Source organism: Babylonia areolata, chromosome 21, assembly GCF_041734735.1.
Source record: "Babylonia areolata isolate BAREFJ2019XMU chromosome 21, ASM4173473v1, whole genome shotgun sequence".
In the NCBI taxonomy this organism is placed as follows: domain Eukaryota; kingdom Metazoa; phylum Mollusca; class Gastropoda; order Neogastropoda; family Buccinidae; genus Babylonia; species Babylonia areolata.
The window spans coordinates 11,518,067-11,543,116 of NC_134896.1; the positions used below are offsets into that span (position 1 = coordinate 11,518,067).

At 42.3% G+C, this 25,050-nt stretch overlaps 1 protein-coding gene across 1 annotated transcript in view; it reads left to right on the top strand.

The window, feature by feature from the left end:
• Positions 1–25,050, top strand: part of LOC143296013 (tubulin polyglutamylase TTLL5-like) — a 98,822-nt gene that overhangs the window by 22,872 nt on the left and 50,900 nt on the right. The window contains exons 12-19 of the mRNA XM_076607752.1: positions 388–495; positions 3,311–3,392; positions 5,521–5,582; positions 7,099–7,190; positions 11,131–11,163; positions 19,179–19,393; positions 22,660–22,722; positions 24,458–24,511. Of these exons, the coding sequence (XP_076463867.1) occupies positions 388–495; positions 3,311–3,392; positions 5,521–5,582; positions 7,099–7,190; positions 11,131–11,163; positions 19,179–19,393; positions 22,660–22,722; positions 24,458–24,511 (709 nt within the window). The remainder of the gene's footprint in view (positions 1–387; positions 496–3,310; positions 3,393–5,520; positions 5,583–7,098; positions 7,191–11,130; positions 11,164–19,178; positions 19,394–22,659; positions 22,723–24,457; positions 24,512–25,050) is intronic.

The following is a 25,050-nucleotide window of genomic DNA, read 5'->3' on the forward strand; positions in this document are numbered from 1 at the left end:
TATATTTTTCATGGCTTTTGTTTGTTTGTTTTCTGCTTTGTTTTTTTCATGAATATTTGTTTTGTGATTGATTGATTTACATGTTTTTGTATTTTTCTTTATCCTTAAGACACCTTGTTTTATTTTTCATGGCTCTTGTTTGTTTTTTGTTTTGTTTTCTGTTGTTGTTGTTTTTTAATATAAATATTTGTTTTATGATGGATGGATTTGTATTTTTTTGTCTTTATTTTATCTTGTTGGTTTGTTTGGGTTTTTTTGGGGTTTTTTTTCATAATTAGTTGTTTTGTGATTTGATGGATTTACATGATTTTGTCTTTATTTTCAATCCCTAACTGTTGATTATGGAATGGACACTGTCATGCGATTCATGTGGTTTGATGTGGACAGCCCTGATGATGCGGATAGAGGACGTGGTGATCAAGACGCTGCTCTCTGTGGAGCTGTCCATTGCCACCGCCTGCAAGATGTTCATGCCCTTCAGGGGAAACTGCTTCGGTCAGTGAGAGCTGGTTGTGTTGTGTGGGGGGGGGGAGGGGGGGTTGGCGGGGGAGGGTAGTTGGGGGGAGGGAGGGTTGCGGGGGAAGGGAAGGAGGGGCATCTGCATGATGTTCAAGCCCTTCAGAGAAAACTGCTTCAGTCAGGGAAAGCTGGTTATGTCGTACAGGGGTGTGTGAGGGGGAGTTGTGTGTGTATCGGGGTGGAGCGGGGGGAGGGGGGGGGGGGGGGGGGCGCTCCTCCAAGATGTTCATGTCCTTCAGAGAAAACTGCTTCAGTCAGGAAGAGCTGGTTATGTTGTGCAGGGTGTGTGTGTTGGGGGGGGCTTGGGGGGGGAGTTGTGTGTGTCTGTGTGGGGGGGAGCGGGGGGTGGGGGGCGCTCCTGCAAGATGTTCATGTCCTTCAGGGAAAACTGCTTCAGTCAGGGAGAGCTGATTATGTTGTGCAGGGGTGTGTGGGGGGGGTGGGGGGGGGGGGGAGAGTTGTGTGTGTGTGGGGGGGGAGCAGGGGGGGGGGGGACTGCTTTGGTCAGTGAGAGCTGGTTATGTTGTGCAGGGGTGTGTGAGGGGGAGGAGGGGGGGGGGGGTCGCTCCTGCAAGATGTTCATGCCCTTCAGAGGAAACTGCTTCGGTCAGTGAGAACTGGTTATGTTGTGTGTATGGGTGTGTATGGGGGGAAGTTGTAGGGGAAGGGGTTTAGGGGGTTGGGGGGAGCTGTCCATTGCCACCGCCTGCAAGATGTACATGCCCTCCAGGGGAAACTTTTTTGGTCAGTGAGAGCTTTTTGATTGATTGATTGATATGGATACTTATGTAGCACCTATCCTCGGTCGGAGACCAAACTCTAAGCGCTTTACAAACATGGGGTGCCTGCCTGGGTAGAGTTGACTGACAGCTGCCATTGGGCGCTCATTATTCATTTCCTGTGTCATTCAATCAGATTTAAGGCATGCACACATACACGCCCAGACAAACATGTAACATTTAACATTTTATGTGTATGACCATTTTTTTTGTTTATTTACCCCGCCATATAGGCAGCCATACTCCATTTTCGGGGGGGTGCATGCTGGGTATATTCTTGTTTCAATAACCCACCGAACGCTGACAGGGATTACAGGATCTTTAACGAGCGTATTTGATCTTCTGTGTGTGTATACACATGAAAGGGGTTCAGGCACTGGCAGGTCTGCACATATGCTGACCTGGGAGATCGGAAAAATCTCCACCCACCAGGTGCCACCGAGATTCCAACCCAGGACCTTCAGATTGAAAGTCCAGCACTTTAACCATTCGGCTGTTGCACCTGTCTGAGCTTCGCTGAGCTGATTGTGTCGTGTGTGTGGGGAAACGAAACGAAACGAAAGTTTATTCAGTAAGGCCATGGCCCCATTTGAAGGGGTGATTACATATTTTGTAAGAATAGATTTGCATAAGAATATAATCTTACAACGTGTATGCTCAAAGCTCTGTTCTCTTTAACTAATCATGAATCTCAGTCGTTTTAATAACTTACAGATAAATATGGCAAGATTCGAAAAAACATTATCATTTGTAGAAGACAGAAGTAATACTAACCGAAACTTACTTGGTCTTCTATAATATCTCAACGGAATATATATTTGTCTCAAGTCATCTGATACAGGACAACATAATACGAAATGGACTTCATCTTCTTTTGCAGATCTACATAACGGACATACCATATCGTTTACAGTGCTGGGCTTGTGTCTTTTACTGTGTACGTTGATATCAGATACACTAGGTTGCTATATACGGGTGTGTGTGGGGAGTTGAGGGGAGGGGGAGTGGGGGTGTGGGGGGGAGATAGCTGCACCGCTGGTCAGTGTGAAGGCCAGTGGACTGAAAAAGGGAAAGTATTGAGGAACTGTTTTGGTTGTTTTTGTTTTTCTTGTGGGGGTTGAGGGAGCTTTTTTTCTTTCCTTTTTGAAAGGGGGTATTGAGGAGCTATTTTTGATTTTTTTCTTTATTTTTGGAGCTGTTTTTTCTTTCCTGTTTTTAAATAGGGGGTAAGCAGTTTTGGGAGCTTTTTTTTTTCTTTTTTTTTCCTGTTTCTGTTGTGCTTATAGTGTGTTGATGTGTGTTGTTGCTGTATATGTGTGTTGTGCATTGATGTGTATGGCTGCAGTATGTGTGTAATGTGTGTTAATGTGTGGGGGTGCACTATGTGTGTGTTGTGTGTTGATGTGTGTGGTTGCAGTATGTGTGTAATGTGTGTTGATGTGTGTGGTTGCTGTTTGTGTGTGTTGTGTGTTGATGTGTGTGGTTGCTGTTTGTGTGTGTTGTGTGTTTATGTGTGTGGTTGCAGTATGTGTGTAATGTGTGTTGATATGTGTGTTGATATTTGTGGTTGCTGTATGTATGTGTTGTGTGTTGATGTGTGTGGTTGCAGTATGTGTGTAATGTGTGTTGATATGTGTGTTGATATTTGTGGTTGCTGTATGTGTGTGTTGTGTGTTGATGTGTGTGGTTGCAGTATGTGTGTGTTGTGTGTTGATGTGTGTGGTTGCCTGATGTGTGTGTTGTGTGTTGATGTGTGTGGTTGCTGTTTGTGTGTGTTGTGTGTTGATGTGTGTGGTTGCTGTTTGTGTGTGTTGTGTGTTGATGTGTGTGGTTGCTGTTTGTGTGTGTTGTGTGTTGATGTGTGTGGTTGCTGTTTGTGTGTGTTGTGTGTTGATGTGTGTGGTTGCTGCATGTGTTGATATGAGTAGTTCCTGTGTGTGTGATGTTGATTCCTCTGTGTGTGTGTGTGTGTGTGTGTGTGTGTGTGTGTGTGTGTGTGTGTTCCCCTCCAGAACTGTATGGCTTTGACATTCTTGTGGATGACTCGCTGAAGCCCTGGGTACTGGAGGTCAACCTGTCCCCATCCTTGGCATGGTAGGTCCATGTGTGTTTAGTGTGTACCTGTGTAGGTCAATGTGTGTGTAGTGTGTACCTGTGTAGGTCAATGTGTGTTGAGTGTGTACCTGTGTAGGTCAATGTGTGTTTAGTGTGTACCTGTGTAGGTCAATGTGTGTTTAGTGTGAACCTGTGTAGGTCCATGTGAGTTCAGTGTGAACCTGTGTTGGTCCATGGGTGTGTGTAATGTGAACCTGTGTAGGTCCATGGGTGTGTGTAGTGTGAACCTGTGTAGGTCCATAGGTGTGTGTAGTGTGTACCTGTGTAGGCCCATGTGTGTGGAGTGTGAACCTGTGTAGGTTCATGGGTGTGTGGAGTGTGAACCTGTGTAGGTCCATGGGTGTGTGTGGTGTGAACCTGTGTAGGTCTATGGGTGTATGTAGTGTGAACCTGTGTAGGTCTATGGGTGTGTGTAGTGTGAACCTGTGTAGGTCTATGGGTGTGTGTAGTGTGAACCTGTGTTGGTCTGTGTGTGTTCATCATGAACCTGTGTAGGTCCATGTGTGTTCAGTGTGTACCTGTGTAGGTCTATGTGTGTGTAGTATGTACCTGTGTAGGTCCATGTGTGTATAGCGTGAACCTGTGTAGGTCCATGCGTGTTCAGAGTAAACCTGTGTAGGTCCATGTGTGTATAGTGTGAACCTGTTTAGGTCCATGTGTGTGTAGTGTGATCATGTGTAGGTCCATGTGTGTTCAGTGTGAACCTGTGTAGGTCCATGGTGTGTATTGTGTGAACATGTGTAGGTTCATGTGTGTTTAGTGTGTACCTGTGTAGGTCCATGTGTGTGTAGTGTGAACATTTGTAGGTCCATGTGAGTTCAGTGTGAACCTGTGTTGGTCCACGGTGTGTATTGTGTGAACATGTGTGGGTTCATGTGTGTTCAGTGTGAACCTGTGTAGGTCCATGTGTGTAGTATGAACTTGTGTTGGTCCATGTGTGTTCAATGTGAACCTGTGTAGGTCCATGTGTGTATGTGTGTGTAGTGTGAACCTGTGTAGGTCCATGTGTGTGTAGTGTGAACCTGTGTAGGTCCATGTGTGTGTAGTGTGAACCTGTGTAGGTCCATGTGTGTGTAGTGTGAACCTGTGTAGGTCCATGTGTGTTTAGTATTTTACATACTATAAGGTAATGCTTTTTTTTTTCCACGGCTTCGACCTTTGTGCCTTCTGATATCACGCCTAATGTATGGTTAAAATCTGTTGAAACGCTACTGGAAGTATGACATTCGTGGCTGTGAAAATGAATGAAACCTTCCCATGAATCAGAATAAAAACAGTTCACAAACAACTCACACAGAAAAACACATACAGGGAGCAGCAGGCGACAGGACATATTTAACAAGGCAGAGATTAACACAGCGAACAGATGGAGCAACATGTGGAGAGAGCTTTGATTGACGTCAGGCCCTTGACATCAACGTAAGCTTCGGCTGAAGATGAAAGCACGGCTGCGGCAGCAACGCTGACTGACTCAACAATGCTTGGCTTTTTGTCAATCATTTTGATGTGTGCCTTATAAGATGCAGTGCATTATGAATTGTTAACATCTTTTTGTTTGCATTCAAACAACCAGAAGCGCATTATATAGTCAGTAAAATATGGTACCTGTCCATGTACATCTCATACAGACGACAGTTCAGTGTCTTCATAGTGTGACGTGTCCCCTGCAAAAAAACCGATAGTGTTTAGGATCATGTCATTGTGAAAACAAACGAAACTGTGATTGAGAGATATGAACATGCTTTGTAAATAAATTTTGTAGACTTACATCTTTTGATAACTGTATCACAAGATTTCCTGGTATTATTTCAGGGTGTGGACATATCAGCATTGTTACACTCGCAGACTGTGATTTGGTATGTGAGCATTGACAGAATAACATTCTGTTGACACATATTTTACATTAAATTTTTTTTTAAATCTCAAATAAGAATTGTTTGATACATATTTGATTGACATATCTATTAATCTATTACTTATTTAGTCATTTACTTATTTGTTTATCTGTTCGTTTCTTTAGTTATTTATCTATTTATTTCTTAACTTACTTGCTTGTTTAATCATTCATTTGCTTATTTATTCATCTATTCCCATCCTTTGTTTCCAGTGACAGTCCGCTAGATCTGAAGATCAAGGGAAACATGCTGTGTGACCTGTTTAGCTTGGCTGGTGAGTGAATTGCCTCCTGTGAGGTCATGTTTAATTATTTTCATTGTGGCTGATTGTATATGCATGAGTGTGTGTGTGTGTGTGTGTGTGTGTGTGTGAGGCATGTCATTTTATCCTTAAAAAACCCATAGTATTTCATTTCCTTACAGTGACATCTGGAACACAGTATTCACTTTCCCAAATAATACATGAATATTTATCAACAAAAAAATAAGTGATGTCATCCATATGTTTGCACTAGAACACTTAAGATATATCAGTGATAAACTTTTTTTCATTTCATTTCATTTTTTTTTTTTTTTTTTTTTGGTGGTGGTGGTGGTACGTTGTAGTAGCAACTCCGTGGGGAGCAATTTTTTCTCTGTTGCGAATTGAAGGTATGATAATATAATAGAATATAAAACCTTCTCTGCTTGGTGTCTAAGCATCTGACCCTGTGTGTGTGTGTGTGTGCACCAGGCATCATGTGCCATGACGATGATAATATAAAGCCTTCTCTGTCTGTGTCTAAGCATCTGACCCTGTGTGTGTGTGTGTGTGTGTGTGTGTGTGTGTGTGTGTGTGTGTGTGTGTGTGCCAGGCATCATGTGCCACGACGATGATAATATAAAGCCTTCTCTGTCTGTGTCTAAGATCTGACCCTGTGTGTGTGTGTGTGCGTGTGTGTGTGTGCCAGGCATCATGTGCCACGACGATGATAATATAAAGCCTTCTCTGTCTGTGTCTAAGCATCTGACCCTGTGTGTGTGTGTGTGTGTGTGTGTGTGTGTGTGTGTGTGTGTGCCAGGCATCATGTGCCACGACGATGATAATATAAAGCCTTCTCTGTCTGTGTCTAAGCATCTGACCCTGTGTGTGTGTGTGTGCCAGGCATCATGTGCCACGACGATGATAATATAAAGCCTTCTCTGTCTGTGTCTAAGCATCTGACCCTGTGTGTGTGTGTGTGTGTGTGTGCCAGGCATCATGTGCCACGACGATGATAATATAAAGCCTTCTCTGCCTGTGTCTAAGCATCTGACCCTCTGTGTGTGTGTGTGTGTGTGTTGTGTGTGTGTTTGCCACGATGATGATATATTATAAAACCTTCTGTGCTTGTGTCTAAGCATCCAACCCCATCTCTGTGTGTGCGCACCAGGCATTGTGTGCCACAACAACGATAATAAGATATAAGCCTTCTGTGCCTGGTGTTTAAGCATCTGACCCACTGTGTGTGTGTGTGTGTGTGTGTGTGCGTGATCCAGGCATTGTGTGCCACAACGATGATAATACAATATAAAACATTCTGTGCCTGGTGTCTAAGCATCTGACCCTCTGTGTGTGTGCATGCTACGTATCGTGTGCCACGACGATAATATAATATATAACCTTCGATCTGTACCTGTGTCTAAGCATCTGACTGTGTGTGTGTGCACACCAGGTGTCGTGTGCCACGATGATGATAATATAATATAAAGCCTTTAGTGCCTATGTCTAAGCATCTGACGCCCTGTGTGTGTGTGTGTGTGTGTGCCAGGCATCGTGTGCCACGACCCCATGATGCGTTCTCTGCAGCAACAGAGCCGCCGGAACCAGGAGATCCAGGCCAAGATCGCTGGCCGTGCCAAGGTGAGTTTGCTGCTGTGGTGACCACATGTTGGTCACCTGTCACATGCTGAACGTGAGCTGCACTGGTGTTTTGTGGTCTGGGTTTTTTTTTGGGTTTTTTGTTGTTGTTTTTTTTAACTCATTCTACCCCACAGCTACATGCCTGCAACAACTCCCCTGGAGCAGCACTATATGAGACCACTGCCCAAAAAACTGGGTGGTTCACTTAAGCAGCGAAAACAGATGGAAAATTGTTGATTTAATCGTTCAAACAAAGCTTCGTTTTCATGCTTCTAGAATCTGTAAACAGTTCAGTTTAGAATGCCAACTGTACCAAGCAAGAATGAACGAAATTAGAACAGTGTGTTGGTACGAGAATACTTGTGCAATGGTCCACAGGGGAAGTAATCATGGTATGAGTTAACTCGTATCTGGAGTAGAATGAGTTAAACAGAATTTTGGGGACATGAGTTTGGAATTATTTACATTGTTGTTGTGTGTTTTTTTGTTGGTGGTGTTTTTTTAAATTTTTTACAGCTGTTTTCAAATGTTTTCAGGTATCAATCTGCATGTCTCTATGCTGCAGTGGATTGGGGATATATGCTCACACATTGTGTGTGAATGTGCAGTACATAAACATACACATATGCATGGAGACGTAAATGGATGCATGACATGTTTGCGTACTTCAAAGTATTTGCATGGAAATACACCAACCCATATGTACGTGAGCGTATGTGCACATGAAAGTACACACATGCATTCAAGCATGGATATGTTTATAGTGAGCCATACTTACTCATGTGCACATTCCAACACACACACACACCCATACACACACACACACACACACACACACACACACACACACACACACACACACACACACACATCAAATCACATGCACAAATGAATATGCAATAACATGCGTGCACTTAGAGCGTGTTTTACGTTTTGTTTTACCTTTGAAAAAAAAAAAGAAAGAAAGTTTATCCATTATTGGTGCTAATTGTTTAAATTTGCTTCTCATACAGTGATGTTCCTGAGGGGTTGTCATTAGCTTAATGAATGTGTCATATTCTTGTGCTGTCAGTCACACAATACACACACAGACACTGTTCTGTTTCCTTCAGTTATATTTGACCAGTTTCTTGAGCAGAGATGTGAGCATTCTTGGAGGAAGGAATCTTTCTTCAGTAGAATCTACGAGAGGTGTTAACTGTGTGAAAAGAATGCCCAGAATGCCTCATGGCAGGAAGACAGTAACTTATTTATGAAAGAAGGGGTTGTCCTTATAATGTCAGAATGCATCATGTGGTTTGTTCCGAAACAACATAGGCACATGAAAAAAATAAATTCTTATACTGCCACAATTCCTACGTTATTTCCTAATCATTCCAGATCGAGTGGGCCCAACACTCGGCTTATATCACAGATTGACATAAGTTTACAGTTTACATTTGGGCCAACAACAAAGTGAGAGCTGCATTATCAATGGTTTCTCCAGTCAATGGGAAACCATTTACAGCTTAGTCTTTTGTGAAGGACTATGACTCTCAAACTAAGAGGCAAAATTGCACTGGCTCTTAGTGCTGCAGCCTTGTGGGCTAGCTGGCCTTTGGGAACCATCCCAGCGCCAACTGTCCTAAAACCCTCTTGGCCGAGAGAGTGGGGATGTACTTGGGCAAGACACTCTCCACTATAATCAAATTCTAGCCCAAATAGTCGGAACAGCAGTTGTGTCCTCTGCTGTTCTGATGGTCATAGTCAGACACAACTATCATATATATATATATATATATCTGATGGTCATAGTCAGACACAACTGACTATCATATATATATATATATATATATACAGATCGAGTGTCGATTGTTGTGAACATTAGTTCTGTATCATTTTCATGTTTATGGTGTTTTCAGGTCAAGGTGATCGTCTCTTCACAGAAATTTTCTCCTTTTTTTTCTTCCTTTCTCAAAAGCACAACAGAAAATTTTGCATGTTTCAAACTCTGCTTGATAAACAATCTTGTATCATTTATGATATCGTTGTAGTGGACCAAAATCTTTTCTTTTTTTATCTTTAATTTCAACACATTTTTTTCCATACAAACTAGAGTTTACTTGGGGTAATAAGACCTACCTGTATCTATAATTATCATACAGTAGATTCAGCCTTTCCAATACCTCATGATAGATGCATTCTTCCCAGCCTTCTTGTATTTGCATTTTTTGATAGATTCTTCTTCTTCTTCGTTCATGGGCTGCAACTCCCATGTTCACTCGTATGTACACGAGTGGGATTTTACGTGTATGACCGTTTTTACCCTTTCATGTAGGCAGCCATATTCTGTTTTTGGGTGTGTGCATGCTGAGTATGTTCTTGTTTCCATAACCCACCGAACGCTGACATGGATTACAGGATCTTTAACGTGCGTATTTTGATCTTCTGCTTGCATATGCACATGAAGGGGGTTCAGGCACAAGCAGGTCTGCACATATGTTGACCTGGGAGATCGGAAAAATCTCCACCCTTTACCCACCCAGAGCCATTACCGAGATTCAAACCCGGGACCCTCAGACTGACAGTCCAAAGCTTTAACCACTTGGCTATTGCGCCCGTCATGACAGATTCAATCTACTCTACCTCTTTGCACGTATGTCTTATAATAGATTCAATTTTCCCAACCTACCCCTATCCATATGTTATGATAGAGGCAACACTTTAAACCTGTCCGCTGTTGTTTGTTTTTTTTATCATTGACTTAATCTTTCCAGTCTTCCTATACTTATCTTATCTGTTGAAATAGAGTCAACTTCTTCAATTTGCAAAGTACACATATCTTTGAATAGATTCCACTTTCCCAACCTATTTGTACTTGTATCCAGTAGTACATTAATCTTTCCCAGTCTACCTGTATTTATATGTTTAAGCACAAGTACAATCATGCTGATGCACATAAACCTATGCCATGCCTCTCATATTGACCATTCCGTCAGTTTTTCAACAGAAGATATAAAAATAAACCAACTAAGCTGAACATAAACATAATTCTGTGCGTGTGTGTGTGTGTGTGTGTGTGTGTGTGGAATATAGAATACAGAATGACAGGCATGCAATGTCTAAAATTGCTAAACTAGCAATATCACGAGCAATAGAAAAGAGGAAATTTCTTGCACTGAATTTCCAGAAGATAGGGATGCCATTTGTACTGAAACAGTCTCCGGAATCCTGACTGGGAGATTTTAGATATGAAGATTGACTGGATGAATAGATGAATAAGTGAATGAATGACTGAAAAAGTCTTCTTCATAACTAAATAAACTAATTAGTAAATGCACTGGTGAATAAACAGCCTCGACAAAAACGATTACATGATGACATCATATGACTGAATATTGCAGCCTGTCTCTCTCTCGCTCTGTCGTATTCTCTCCTCATTTGTCTGTCTCTTTCTCCCGTTCTGTTTTGTCTCTGTCTGTCTGTCTCTGTCTCTCTCTCTCACTCTCTTTTCGTGCGTGTATATGTCTGACATGTGTTTGGTGCTAAATGGTTCTTGTATATTACCCCCTTCAAATGGGGCCGAGGCCTTTTCTTGAATAAATAAACATATCGTATCGTATAGTATCTTTATATATATATATATATATGTCTCTCTCTCTCTCTCTCTCTCTCTCTCTCTGTCACTCTGTCTCTCTGTTCTATTTATCCACCCCTTCATGAGAGGCCATGACCTATATTGAAAAAAACATGTGTATCTGTATACACATCTGTCTCTGTCTCCTCTCTGTCTGTATGTCTGTCTGTGTCTGTCTGTCTCTCTCTCTGTCTCTGTCTCTCTCTCTCTCTCTCTCTCTCTCTCTCTGTCTGTCTCTCACTCTGCCACTCTGTTTCTCTATGTATGTTGTCAGTCAGATTGCATGATGTGTTGTTACTGTAGCATTCTCTTTTCTCCAATCAGACTGCTTTTACTAGGCCAGTATCTGCCAGAACGGTGAGTGGTTTCCCTTCGCTTGGCTTGCCTCCCTTATCCGCTGAGATTGATAATGATTCTGATTTGTATCTTTTTACTTCCTTTTTTTTTCTTTTTTGATGAAGAAAAGTTCTTTTTTTTTTTCTTTATATTTGTGCTTTCTGTCAATTTGTTATTATTTTTTTTCGTTGTTATTTTGATGTGTCGTTCTGAAAGTTTTTTTGTTCGCATATCTCTAACTGGGACTGATCAAGTGTTATTGCTTGTGACTGTATTGATGCTGGTTTTTTTTTTTTCTCTCTCTCTTTTTTTGTCAAGGAAGTTATTGATTGTATGTTTTAATTAATGCAAACTGGTTATTGTTTGCCTGTGTTCTCTTTTTTTATTATTATTATTTTTTTTTTTTACAAATATGTTGAGCTGTGTGTGACCCATAGTTTAGCATGATCAATGCCATACCAGTGAATAACACACACACACACACACACACACACACACACACACACACACACACACACAACTATTGATATTCAAAACTTCACACATTAATTAAGATTTACAGACAAAGCATGTGTGTGTGTGTGTGTGTATCTCAATGTGTGTGTGTGTGTGTTAGTGTGTATGTGTGTGTGTTCAAATATGGCAATATGAGAATGTCTGCTCTTCTTTGAGTGACAGAGAGAAAATGAAAATAAGGAGAACTATGCTTTGTTTAAGAAAAAAAAATTCTTGATGGTTTTTGTTTCCAGTCCCCTCCAGTTTGGGTAAAAACCTTGTACATATGTGTGTGTGTGTGTGAACTTTGGGGGTTTTTGGGATGTGTTTATTTCTTTTATTTTTTGCTTGGGAGCTGTGGTGGTCATGGGAGGGGGGTGCGGGGGGGTATAAGATGGCTTGAAATAACACTTATTTACTCGTGCTGGAATGCATGTGTAGAGAGGAAACAAATGACATGTCAGCAAACATTTGCAAACATGCACACACAGCATTATGGCTAGCCGTTGAAGCCAACAAAGACATCAGAAACACCAGCCCCCCATGGCAAAGTAGTCAGCATCATGGACCGACAGCTGGGAGGATGTGGGTTCCAGCCCCATCATCAGAGGTTGTTTTTCTTTTTTTCACCCTATGGTCTGCTCCTACCCAGAGTGGAGTGTACTATGGGCTCAAATGAGAAGGCTCGGACCACACAGTCAAGATGTCATCCACTGATCCACCATGGATGTGGTTTTGGTAGTGTTACTCAAATTTCATGACCAACACCGCTGGTATCTGTACCTCTCAGACCTGGTTGATGCCAGGATATATTATTACAAGAGTACAACAGCCTTGTCAGGTAGTTCCAAACCTAAATGGACCCCCTTCAGCAGCTTATCCATCGCCCCCTGTTATCATTCATCATCACTGAAATATAGGAAACAAAATGTCGCAAGTTCTGGGGCAACCCCCACCCCCACCCCCCACCCCTCCCCTCCCCCACCCCCCAAAGAAAAGAAAGAAAAGAAAAAGAAAGAATAAGAAGAAAAAGAAAAAGAGACTTCGTTGTCATGGAAAAAGTGACTGCAGCAGCGTGAGTCGTGGTGTGTCTAGCCATCCAGCAGGGTAAAAACAGTCATACACGTAAAAGCCAACCTGTGTACATACGAGTGAATGTGGGAGTTGCAGCCCAAGAATGAAGAAGAAGAAGAAGAAGTGTCTAGCCATCGACATTGAGGGCAGGGCACAGTTGTTGCAAGGTTCACGGCTTCCATGCCTGGCATGGTGTGGTGTCCACCTACAGGAAGAATTGAATTCCGTCTTTGATGCGTGACAGGCGCAACATCGCTGGACTTTCACTTAGTTTCATTCTGCTGGACGTAAGCAAGGGCAGTAAACATTTACGTATGACCAGCAACAACAAAAGTTTGTGAGGTCAAACAAGCGACCATGCGTTCTGTGCCGGACACACAGTGTTGGCAGCACTGGTCTGTGAGAATGCTGTGAACACCTTGGCAGAGAAGTGAAGATGCTGCAGATAGGCAGTGCTTGTTTCACTCCCTTGGTGACAGGGAATAGGTCAGATGGATGGGCCATTGTTATTGAGTCTTGCTTTACTGTCATGAAACTGTCTTTGATGCTCACACACACACACACACACACACACACACACGTATTTGTGCATGCATGTGTGCATACTTTATTTTTGTATTTATTCATTGTTTTAGTGTGCATGTGTGTATGTGTGTGCATTGAAAATATGTACGCATAATCTAAAACCGATCTCGGGCTAATGCACACTTATAAACATGTGCGTTGGTATATATACGTCATTTACTGCCGTGTGTGCGGATTTGCATAATATGGAAATGTATGTGTGCTGTCGCATCCTTTTCCCCAAAGTCAGATGCCAGGGTCAGAACATGTGACTGGTTCTGGGTAAAATCCTTGTGGATTAATGAGCTCTTTTTCAGCAATCTTAGACATAAACAGATTTTTTTATGAAGAAAAATTATCAGTTTTAAAGATCTGATCTTATGGATCAGGTATTATGCTTCATTGTTTGATTTTTTTTCTCTACATTTTAAAATTCATTGTCTATTATTTTTGTGGTGTTTTTTTTTTTCTTTCAGTCATCTGTCTCCGCCTCTTCTGTTTCTGGAGATTCTGTAATCTTTGATCAGTCAAGTTTGCCGTGATCTGCTCTGTAATTCATAGTGCTGTAGTTTTCCACTCCTGCTTATTTCACTGTTATGACCTCAGTTGCTTTTGGAAATAGTTAATTGCAAATATTCTGTGGTTGTGACGTTCTGTGTGCATATGTTCATGCATGTGTGTGCACGCATGCTGGTACACATGCATACATTCATGCACATGTACACACACACACACACACACACACACACACACACACACACAGACCAGTTCTCTCAAATTAAGATTTAAGTTTTTCAGCCCTGCTATGGCTTTGTGCAGTGTGGTTGGCTGGACTACAACTATAAGCAATAATAGAAATGAACAGAGAAATAAATAAATGAATTAGGCATTGAATATACTGTGAATATGCCTCTGCTCCCAAAGCAAATCCTGTTCAAAAGCCATCGTTTTAGCTAATAAAGCAAAATCTCTTTCCTTAACAAAATTATTCCAGCTGCAGAAAACATAACAAACAAACAAAAAGCCTCTCTCTCTCTCTGTGTGCTCAAAACCAAACCTAATCTCATACCCAGGACAAATGCTGTCCATGACCCTTAGAAAACAATACACACAACAAAATTTCTACACAAACCGAGGACAATATTCAGGGCTTCTGATGACGCATAGATATGCGTCCCTAACACATTGAAAGTGGAAAGAATGAAGTGCATCTTCACTCAGTGGGTCCCTTGGATGTCTAAAAGATTTCTCCTGTATGGGGGCGTCAGTCTGATTCTCGGATCGCCTGCTATGAAGAACAGTTGTTGTTGTTTTTTCCCCTTTATTTATCATCATTGTTATCTTTCTTTTTTTTTAATTATTATTACTACTACCTTTTTTATATTATAATTATTATTTATTTATTTATGTAAGCTTATCTATTATTTATTCACCTTTTCTTTTTCTTTTTTTTCTCAAGGCCTGACTAAGCGCGTTGGGTTACGCTGCTGGTCAGGCATCTGCTTGGCAGATGTGGTGTCGCGTATATGGATTTGTCCGAACGCAGTGACGCCTCCTTGAGCTACTGAAACTGAAACTGAAACTTTTCCTCTTCAGCATTTCAGAAACAGTTGATTATGACTTGAAAGTATGCCGGCTTTTGTATGTGTGTAACAATGTAGATGTGATTACAGTGTGCGGCATGAAAGGGATCCTCTGAAGGTTAGTCTGGGACCCCCTAGAATTACTGTAAAAGAGTGCCCAGGACCACCAAGATTTGTAGCTTACCAGAAGCCCTGGGTCATTTACTGTGCTAAGCCCTAATCTGAACCAGAGCTGTTTTATAATTTGATTTATTATTGTTTGTTTTTGTTTTTTATACAGTTTTGTATGTGTGTGTGTGTGTGTATGCTTGCTTGTTTGTGTTGGTTTTGGTAAACGCTTCAGGTGGCTTAAACTTAATCTCCAAGTTTGGCAAAAAACAAAACAAACAACAACAACAAAATACCATGTTATCTTCAAATCGTCATAGTCTCAGAGTGTTCAAATCCTCATTGTCTCAGAGTGTTCAAATCCTCATAGTCTCAGAGTACATGCAAACACAATGGTTTCAGGGAGCAGGAGGTGGTTGGCCCTTTGCATTTTTGAAGGTATATTTCCAGGTTTTTTTACACCTCCGTCTTATTTTCTCCACCACAGAGTAGCGATAGAAAGGTGTACTGCTGAATGGTTAGTTTGGTTCTGAAGTGGTTTGGGGGACCGTGTGTCTTATGTACATTAATGTGGTGATCCTTTTGGTATGGTTGGATTTTTTTTTCTCTCCAATCTCCTATATGTTGTGTCTATTGGGTTTGGGTTTTTTTTGGTTTTTTTTGTTTTTTGTTGTTGTTGTTTTGTTTTTTTTACCCATTTTGTTGTTGTTTCAAGATTCCAAAGAACTTAGAAAAGAGTGGTAATGTTTCTTGTTGTTGTTTTTTTTGTTGTTGTTGTTTTTGTTTTGTGTGTGTGTGTGTGTGTGTGTTTCGTCAGTCACCAGACATTTCTAGTCATTCATGCTTCTTAAATTTTTTTGTTTGTTTGTTTGTGTGTTTTGTTTTGTTGTTGTTGTTGTTGTTGTTGTTGTCAGATTCAGAACATTTTCTGCAGTTAGCTTCTGTAGTTCATTTAACGTCAGTCAGGTTGTTTTGGGTTTTTTTTTCTGTTTTTTGTTTTTTTGGCTTGAATGTCTAATACATTTTATATATATATATATATATATATATATATATATATATATAAAAGGTTAATTGTCAAAAGTCCCATAGCTTTTTATAGCCATCTGGGAAGTGAATTAATATCCATAGGAAGGTGGGGGGGTGGGGGGGGGGCCAGCCCTCACCTTCCACCCTTTTATTACCTTCTTACCTGGAGCCAGGAAACCCATTCACACCTGGGTTGGGTGAGGAAAACTGGGGTGAAGCCTCCTTTCCCCAAGGACAAAACGCCCATGCCCCCAAAACAGGGGCCTTGAATCCCTGATCATTGATCAGACGTCACGTCCAGTTCGACACCCAGCCAGTTCTATCACAGCATCTTCCGTGAATGTCATAAAGATCGATTCACACTTGGGAACACTTGAAAGAGGCTTCTTACTTTGCACCAAAGCATCAGGCTAAATATTTTGTGTTTGTATATTTCTCTTTTTATCACAACAGGTTTCTTCTGTGTGAAGTTCGGGCTGCTGTCCCCAGGGAGAGCGTGTCACTACACTACAGCACCACACTTTTTTTCTTTTTTTTTTTTTTCCTGTTTGCAGTTTTATTTGTTTTTCCTATCGAAGTGGACTTTTCTGCAGAATCTTGCCAGGAACAACCCTTTTGTTGCTGTGGGTTTTTTTTTATTGCGCTAAGTGCATGCTGCACACGGGACCTCGGTTTATTGTCTCATCAGAATGACTAGCGTCCAGACCACCACTCAAGGTCTAGTGGAGGGGAGAAAATATCAGCGGCTGAGCCGTGATTCGAACCAGTGCGCTCAGATTCTCTCGCTTCCTAGGCGGATGCGTTACCTCTAGGCCATCACTCCACATCGAACAAAGAATCCAGCTTGTATATAGATCCAGTTTCAAATCAGTTTCTCTGAATGTTCCGCATTAGATGTGTCATCAGGCATAAAGAGTTGAGCAATAAATATAGATCCAGATCCAGATTAGATGTGTCATCAGGCATAAAGAATCGAGCAGTAAATATAGATTCAGATTCAGATTAGATGTGTCATCAGGCATAAAGAATCTAGCATCTATATAGATACAGTTTCAAATCAGTTTCTCTCTGTATTTTCTAGATTAGATGTGTCATGATGCTTGGTGTGGTAGCTGTGTAGGTTGTGAGGAATTTCATGCTTTACTTTCTTTGTTTCATGTGTGTTTGATTTTTTCTTCTTTTTTTTTTTTTTTTTTTCCCATCAGTAGGATTGTTTCTGACTTGCTCTGTGTTAATTGTAAATCTCTATGATGGAAATGGCATAGTACATGCTTGAGTGGAGTCTCCTGGGGGTGCTTCTGGTGGAGGGGGGGTTGTTTGTATTTGTGTGTGTGTTTGTGTGCGTGTACATATTTTTGTTTGCATTTGTGTGTGTGTGTGTGTGTGTGTGTGTTCATATGCATGTATATTTGTGTGTGTGTGTCTGTGTGTGTGTACATATGTATGTGTGCATGTGTGTGTGTGTGTGTGTTCATATGCATGTGTATTTGTGTGTGTGTGTGAGAGTGTGTCTGTGTTTGTGAGTGTTTCATATTTCTTTTCTTTTTTCTCTTCTTCTTCCCCTCCCAAATCATTTTGATCAGTCAGTGTATGATGTTTCCACCTTAGTTCATGACTTGGCTTTTGAGGGGTGGGGGGATGGGGTTGGGGGGGTCCAGTCATGATTCTTTGCACATTAAACACCTGAGGCCTGTTGTTCTCTTAGTCTTGTGCATATTTAACATTCCTGGGATAACATTCCAGGATATTTAACATTCCAGGGTATCATTTTCTTTTCCTTTCTTTCCACGTGACTTTCTGCCATCGCACTTTGAATAATCAATTCCTTCTCTGTCTTTTTCTTGTTTTTAATTTGTTTAAAGTTTGACTTATTTCCCTGTGTAAAAAAAAAAAAAAAAAAAAAAAGGGGGGATGGGCATTGACAATGGCTGAAATCAGGTTCTCTTGTCTCTTTCTCTATGTCCCTATTACTGTTTTTTACTTTCAGTCTCTCTCTTTTAACTCACTGCTTATCAGTTTATTTTTACCACAATACACAGGACACAAACTAATGGGTTTACATGATATATCAGAAATTAAATCCAAAGCAAATTCAAGACAGAGGTAAAGTTAGAGTTGACATTGTTAATTCCTATTTTATCAGGTATTTGTGTCTGTTGTTATATTATTATACAAAATCTTTCTGTATTTGTTTTAGTTCTGTGTGTTGTTATGTTTGCATTACCAAATAAGATGCTTGAGAATATATTTTTCTCTGTATGCTGTTTCTGTTTTTTGTCTGTTTTTTTTTTTTTAAAGACCACTTAATCTCAAATGATATTATTTTGACTTTATACCTTGCTTGTTTGGTGTTCATTGAAGTGACTTCCTGAATAATTTTAACGTGAAAAGTGTATAAATGCAATTCAGTACCAGTCCAGTCCAGTCCAATGCAATGCAATGCTATACACTACAATGCAATGCAATGCAATACACTACACTACACTACACTACACTACACTACACTACACTACACTACACTACACTACACTACACTACACTACAATAACAAATGTGTATTATTTACTGAAGTTTTAATTTCAGTTACTCACAGCACATGCACAGATAGTTCATATAGTTTGCTGAGCTTTGAAAAATATGAGTCACTGATTGATCAGTTGATTTTAGTGGGTAGTTAGTTTACTGGTTGCATAATTCGTTTTTATACACACAAGAACAAATACATCATTGTGGATTACAGAAAACTGACACTAGTCATTACAGCAATGATAGTTTTCTTTTTTTTTCTGAAGAAACGATGACACCATTACTTCTTGTATTTTAATGAACCGGTAATATTATGATAATCCTCCATTGTTTCATTGTGTTGCATTTGTTTACCTGTCATCCATATTGTTATTATGGTATTAAAAATTTTATAAAAGTGCATTTCAGTCATTTATGTTTCATGCAGAAATACACACACACACATGCATCCGCACACATTCACGCATGCATGCACACACACAGACACACACACACACACACACACACACACACACACACACACACACACACACACACACACACACACACACACACACACACACACACTACACACAACACACACACACACACACACACACACACACACACACACACACACACACACACACAAATCACCTTTTGTGCTTCGATCGACAGAAGGGGAGGCCCCAGTCAGCCAGCTCTGCCGGAAAGACACAGGGGGGCCTGGGTTCGGGCCAGTCAGGCAAGGCAGGGGGAGGAGGTGGTGGCGGGGGCATGGCGGGGCTGAACAGCGAGGAGATCAAGATCATGAGGCGCCTCAAGGAGGAGGAGCAGAGGAGGGGGGGCTGGATCCGCATCTTCCCCGGCCCCGACACCTGGGATCAGCACGGGTAAGGAGGAGGAGGAGGAGTTGGTGGGTGTGGGTGGGTGGAAGGGGGGGTGTAGGAGAGGGGGCTGGATCCGCATCTTCCCCAGCCCCAACACCTGGGATCAGGACAGGTGAGGAGGAGGAGGAGGAGTTGGTGGGTGTGGGAGGGGGGCTGGATCCTCATCTTCCCTGGCCCCAACACCTGGGATCAGCATGGGTAAGGAGGAGGAGGAGGAGGAGTTGGTGGGTGTGGGAGGGGGGCTGGATCCTCATCTTCCCTGGCCCCAACACCGGGGATCAGCATGGGTAAGGAGGAGGAGTGGGTGGGTAGGTGTGGGTGGGTGGGTGGGAGGGGGGCTGGATCCTCATATTCCCCGGCCCCGACACCGGTGATCAGCATGGGTAAGGAGGAGGAGTGGGTGGGTAGGTGTGGGTGGGTGGAAGGGGGGGGGGGTGGATCCACATCTTTCCCAGCCCCGACACCTGGGATCAGCATGGGTAAGGAGGAGGAGTGGGTGGATGGGTGGAAGGGGGGGCTGGATCCGCATCTTCCCCAGCCCCGACACCTGGGATCAGCACGGGTAAGGAGGAGGAGGAGTGGGTGGGTAGGTGTGGGTGGGTGGGAGGGGGGGCTGGATCCGCATCTTCCCCGGCCCCGACACCTGGGATCAGCACGGGTAAGGAGGAGGAGTGGGTGGGTGGGAGTGGGGGTGAATCCACATCTTCCCCAGCTCTGACACCTGGGATCAGCACGGGTAAAGAGGAGGAGGAGTGGGTGGGTGGGAGTGGGGGTGAATCCACATCTTCCCCAGCCCTGACATCTGGGATCAGCACGGGTAAAGAGGAGGAGGAGTGGGTGGGTGTGGGTGGGTGGGAGGGGGGGCTGGATCCTCATCTTCCCTGGCCCCAACACCTGGGATCAGGACAGGTAAGGAGGAGGAGTGGGTGGGTGGATGTGGGTGGGTGGAAGGTGGGGTGGATCCACATCTTCCCTGGCCCTGACACCTGGGATCAGCATGGGTAAAGAGGAGGAGGAGTGGGTGTGGGGGGGGGGTGGATCCGCATCTTCCCCGGCCCTGACATCTGGGATCAGCACGGGTAAGGAGGAGGAGGAGTGGGTGGGTGGGTGCAGGTGGGTGGAAGGTGGGGTGGATCCACATCTTCCCTAGCCCTGACACCTGGGATCAGCATGGCTAAGGAGGAGGAGGAGTGGGTGGATGGGTGCGGGTGGGTGGAAGGGGGGGGTGGATCCACATCTTTCCCAGCCCCGACACCTGGGATCAGCACGGGTAAGGAGGAGGAGGAGGAGTGGGTGGGTAGGTGTGGGTGGGTGGAAGTGGGGGCTGGATCCGCATCTTCCCCGGCATGTGCATGTGTGTTTTCATGTGTACATGTGTGTTTTTCTGTGCTACCTTAATTTGAGGCAGTTATTTGGGGGCAGGAGAAATAGGGAGGGTGGACAGGGAAGGGCAGGGGGGTTGGGGGGGAGGGGGAGGATGGGTGGGGAAGGATGTGGGTGCATATATGTATATATGTATGTGTGTGTGTGTATGTTTATATGCATGTGTGTGTGTGTGTGTGTTTGCATGTTTGTGTGTGTGTCTAGTTTCAAGGAAATATAAGATATGCTGTTTTTATTTATCAACTTGTTCTTCTTGTTCCTTTTTGCATCAAAATTGCACTTACATACCACTCATACCAGCTGTGTACTAAATTCAGAAGGGGAGAAAAAAAAAAAAAAAAGAGGGTCGTGAGAAGAAACAAACTTTTAACCCTTTGACTGGTAAGGCTTGGTAGAAAGACATCAGTGTGGTGTGACTGATATATGTGCAGACGCTACTTTTGTGTATTCTTGAGTGGTGTCTTTGATTTTTCCTGAACACTTCTTCTTCATGGGCTGCAACGCCCACGTTCACCTGTATGTATGAGTGGGCTTTTATGTGTACGACCGTTTTTACCCCACCATGTAGGCAGCCATACTCCATTTTCAGGGCTGTGCATGCTGGGTATGTTCTTGTTTCCATAACCCACCAAACGCTGACATGGATTACAGGATCTTTAACGTGCATATTTGATCTTCTGCTTGTGTATACACACGAAGGGGGTTCAGGTGCAAGCAGGTCTGCACTTATGTTGACCTGGGAGATCAGAAAAATCTCCACCCTTTACCCATCATATGCCGTTACCGAGATTCGAACCCAGGACCCTCAGATTGAAAGTCCAATGTTTTAACCATTCGGCAATTGCGCCTGTCTCTCCAGAACAAAAGTAATGTAATTCGCACAGGAAGGAATCCCATATAAAGAATGTCATCCTGACCTGTAATCTCAAGTCTTAACTCACAGAGGTGACGACAGTCCCTCTGACGAGGATATGACATATATCAAACAGAATGCTTTGTTATCTCGAATAAGAGAAATTCATGTGTAGTATATGTTACATAAACAATGTACAAGAATCATATTTATTCAACAATGAATAATTTTTTTTTTTAAAGGGTTAAATTTTTAAATGTTAAATTGACTTCAACCTCATGTATAATGTTCACAGTCATACACATGCAATAACCACATTGAGAGAACACGGGCATGAAACAGCATACTATAAATAAACATAGTAATCAGCAGCAGCCAAGGGGTTAACAAAATGAAAAGAAGAAGAAGAAGAAAGCTACCAGTCACGAGTACTTTTGCTCCTTCCGCTAAACATTGAGTAGTGGTACGGACACTTGTCGATCGGATGAGATGATAAACCATGGTCCTGTGTACAGCATGCACTTAGCACACACAAAAGAACCCATGCATGGCAACAAAAGGGTCGTCCCTGACAAAATTGTGTAATAAAAAAAAAAATATATTTTTTTTAAAATCCACTTTGACAGAGCAAATGCACTTGCAGACAGAAAACAGTAGAAGAGGAAAAAAGGAGTTGTTCTGCACTTTAGCGAAACACTGTCCTCAGAGAGAGCAAACTGAATTTCACACAGAGAAACTGGTTGTGACAATAATAATACAATACAATAAATACAACACAACACAACACAACACAACACAGTACAATGCAATGCAGTGCAATGCAATGCAATACAATACAATACAAAACAATACATACAGTGCAATACAATGCAATACAATATACAACACCATACAGTACAATACAGTGCAGTACAGTACAATGCAGTACCATACCATACTATACCATACCACAGCATAGCATATAATACAATACAATACAATACAATACAATACAACTGCTGATACACTGCTGATGGTGGTTTGTGTGGTCCAGAGGGTTCCTGCAATTCAACACCACACACAACGTGATGGTTCACCAGCGCCTGTACCCTGAAAGGTATGTACTGTTCTGTGTGTTTGTGTGTGTGTGGAGGGCGGTGGGGGGGGGGGGGGGTGCTGACAGGTGCAGCATGTTTGTTTGTGACAGAGTCTGGAGAGCGCTGGATCAAATGGGTAGGGGTGCAAGTGGCTGGGTGGGTGGATGGGTGGGTACCCAGAAAAGTCTGTACTATCTGCTGGTGGTTGTGACTGAGTGCAGAGAGCGCTTGATCAAATGGGTAGGAGCGAGTGTGACTGGGTGGGTGGGTGGATAGCTGTTTGAATGGATGGGTACCCCAGAAAAGTGTGTACTGTCTGCTGATGGTTGTGACAATGGTGTGGAGAATGATTGATCACATGGATAGAAGTTTGGATGGGTAAAATGGGTAGCTGGTTGAATGGATGGATGGGTGGGTACCCAGAAAAGTCTGTACTATCTGCTGGTGGTTGTGACTGAGTGCAGAGAGCGCTTGATCAAATGGGTAGGAGCGAGTGTGGCTGGGTGGGTGGATGGATAGCTGTTCGGATGGATGGGTACCCCAGAAAAGTGTGTACTGTCTGCTGATGGTTGTGACAATAGTGTGGAGTATGACTGATCAAATGGATAGAAGTTTGGATGGGTGAATGGGTAACTGGTTGAATGGATGGATGAGTAACCACAAAAGTCTGTACTATCTGCTGGTGGTTGTGACTGAGTGTGGAGAATGATTGATCAGATGGATAGAAGTTTGGATGGGTAAAATGGGTAGCTGGTTGAATGGATGGATGGGTGGGTACCCAGAAAAGTCTGTACTATCTGCTGGTGGTTGTGACTGAGTGCAGAGAGCGCTTGATCAAATGGGTAGGAGCAAGTGTGGCTGGGTGGGTGGGCGGGTAGCTGTGTGGATGGATGGGTACCCCAGAAAAGTCTGTACTATCTGCTGGTGGTTGTGACTGAGTGTGGAGAATGATTGATCAGATGGATAAAAGTTTGGATGGGTAAAATGGGTAGCTGGTTGAATGGATGGATGGGTACCCAGAAAAGTCTGTACTATCTGCTGGTGGTTGTGACAGTGTGGAGAAAATTATTGATTAGATGGATAGAAGTTTTGGGGAGTGCGGGGTGTGAATGGATAGCTGGTTGAATGGATGGATGGGTACCCAGAAAAGTGTGTGCCATCTCCTGATGGTTGTGGCAGAGATCAGCTCATGAGATGGGTAGGAGTGTGGGTGGGAGGGTGGTTTGATGGATTGCTGGTTGTATGGATGGGTACCCAGGTCTACACTGTTGGTTGCTTGTGTTGAACTGGTTGGTTGGATGGATGGTTGGCCGACGTGTTCTGTTACATGGTAATGCGACTGATGGTTGGTTGGTTTAAAATACAATAGGTACACATTTATTTATTTATTTATTTATTATTATTTTTTTTTATTATTATCATTACTACTACCTTTTTTATATCAAAATTATTATTTATTTATTTATTTATTTAAGCTTATCTATTATTTATTCACCTTTTTTTTTCTCAAGGCCTGACTAAGCGCATTGGGTTACACTGCTGGTCAGGCATCTGCTTGGCAGATGTGGTGTAGCGTATATGGATTTGTCCGAACGCAGTGACGCCTCCTTGAGTTACTGAAACTGAAACTGATTGGTTTAAAGCTGTGTGAGACTTTTTTTTTTATATTCAGTTGTGCTGTTAGCTTTTTGTGTTTTTTTAGTGTGTGTTTTTTTTTTCTTCATTGTTATTCTTTTCTTTGGTCTGTTTATTCAGGCACAAGATGACAAAATCTGCTGCTGCTGCTTTGCCTTCATCATCAAAGCCAAGGTTTGATATTTTTGGTCTTTTTTTCTGGATTTTTTTTATGGTTGACTTCTGTTGAGATGTTTTCTTCTTCTTTTTTTCAATTTTTATATATATATATATATATATATATATATATATATATAATATTTATTTACTGTTCTTAATAAATTTACATGTGACCAAATGTACAACACATTATAGATATTTTCATCTGTGTGTGTGTGCGTGTGTGTGTGTACATGTGTGTGTGTGTGTATAAGCATTGTGTGTGTGCATATGTGTGTGTGTGTGTGTGTGTGTGTGTAAGCATTGTGTGTGTGTCTGTGAGAGTGAGAGTGAGAGCAAAAGAGAGACAACAGAGAAATATCAAGTGAATCAATACTGCTGTTATTTACAACCATTAAAAAATAAGAAATAAAAAAAAGTCTGAGTCACAAAGGAGAAAAAAAAGACAGCTGTCAAGAGTAGTTTCAAAGCTTGAAGGCTGTGTAGTACAAAGTCAGGACATTGGACTGGAAGTCCAGAATATACAGCTTTCCTGCTGACCTAATGAGAAAATG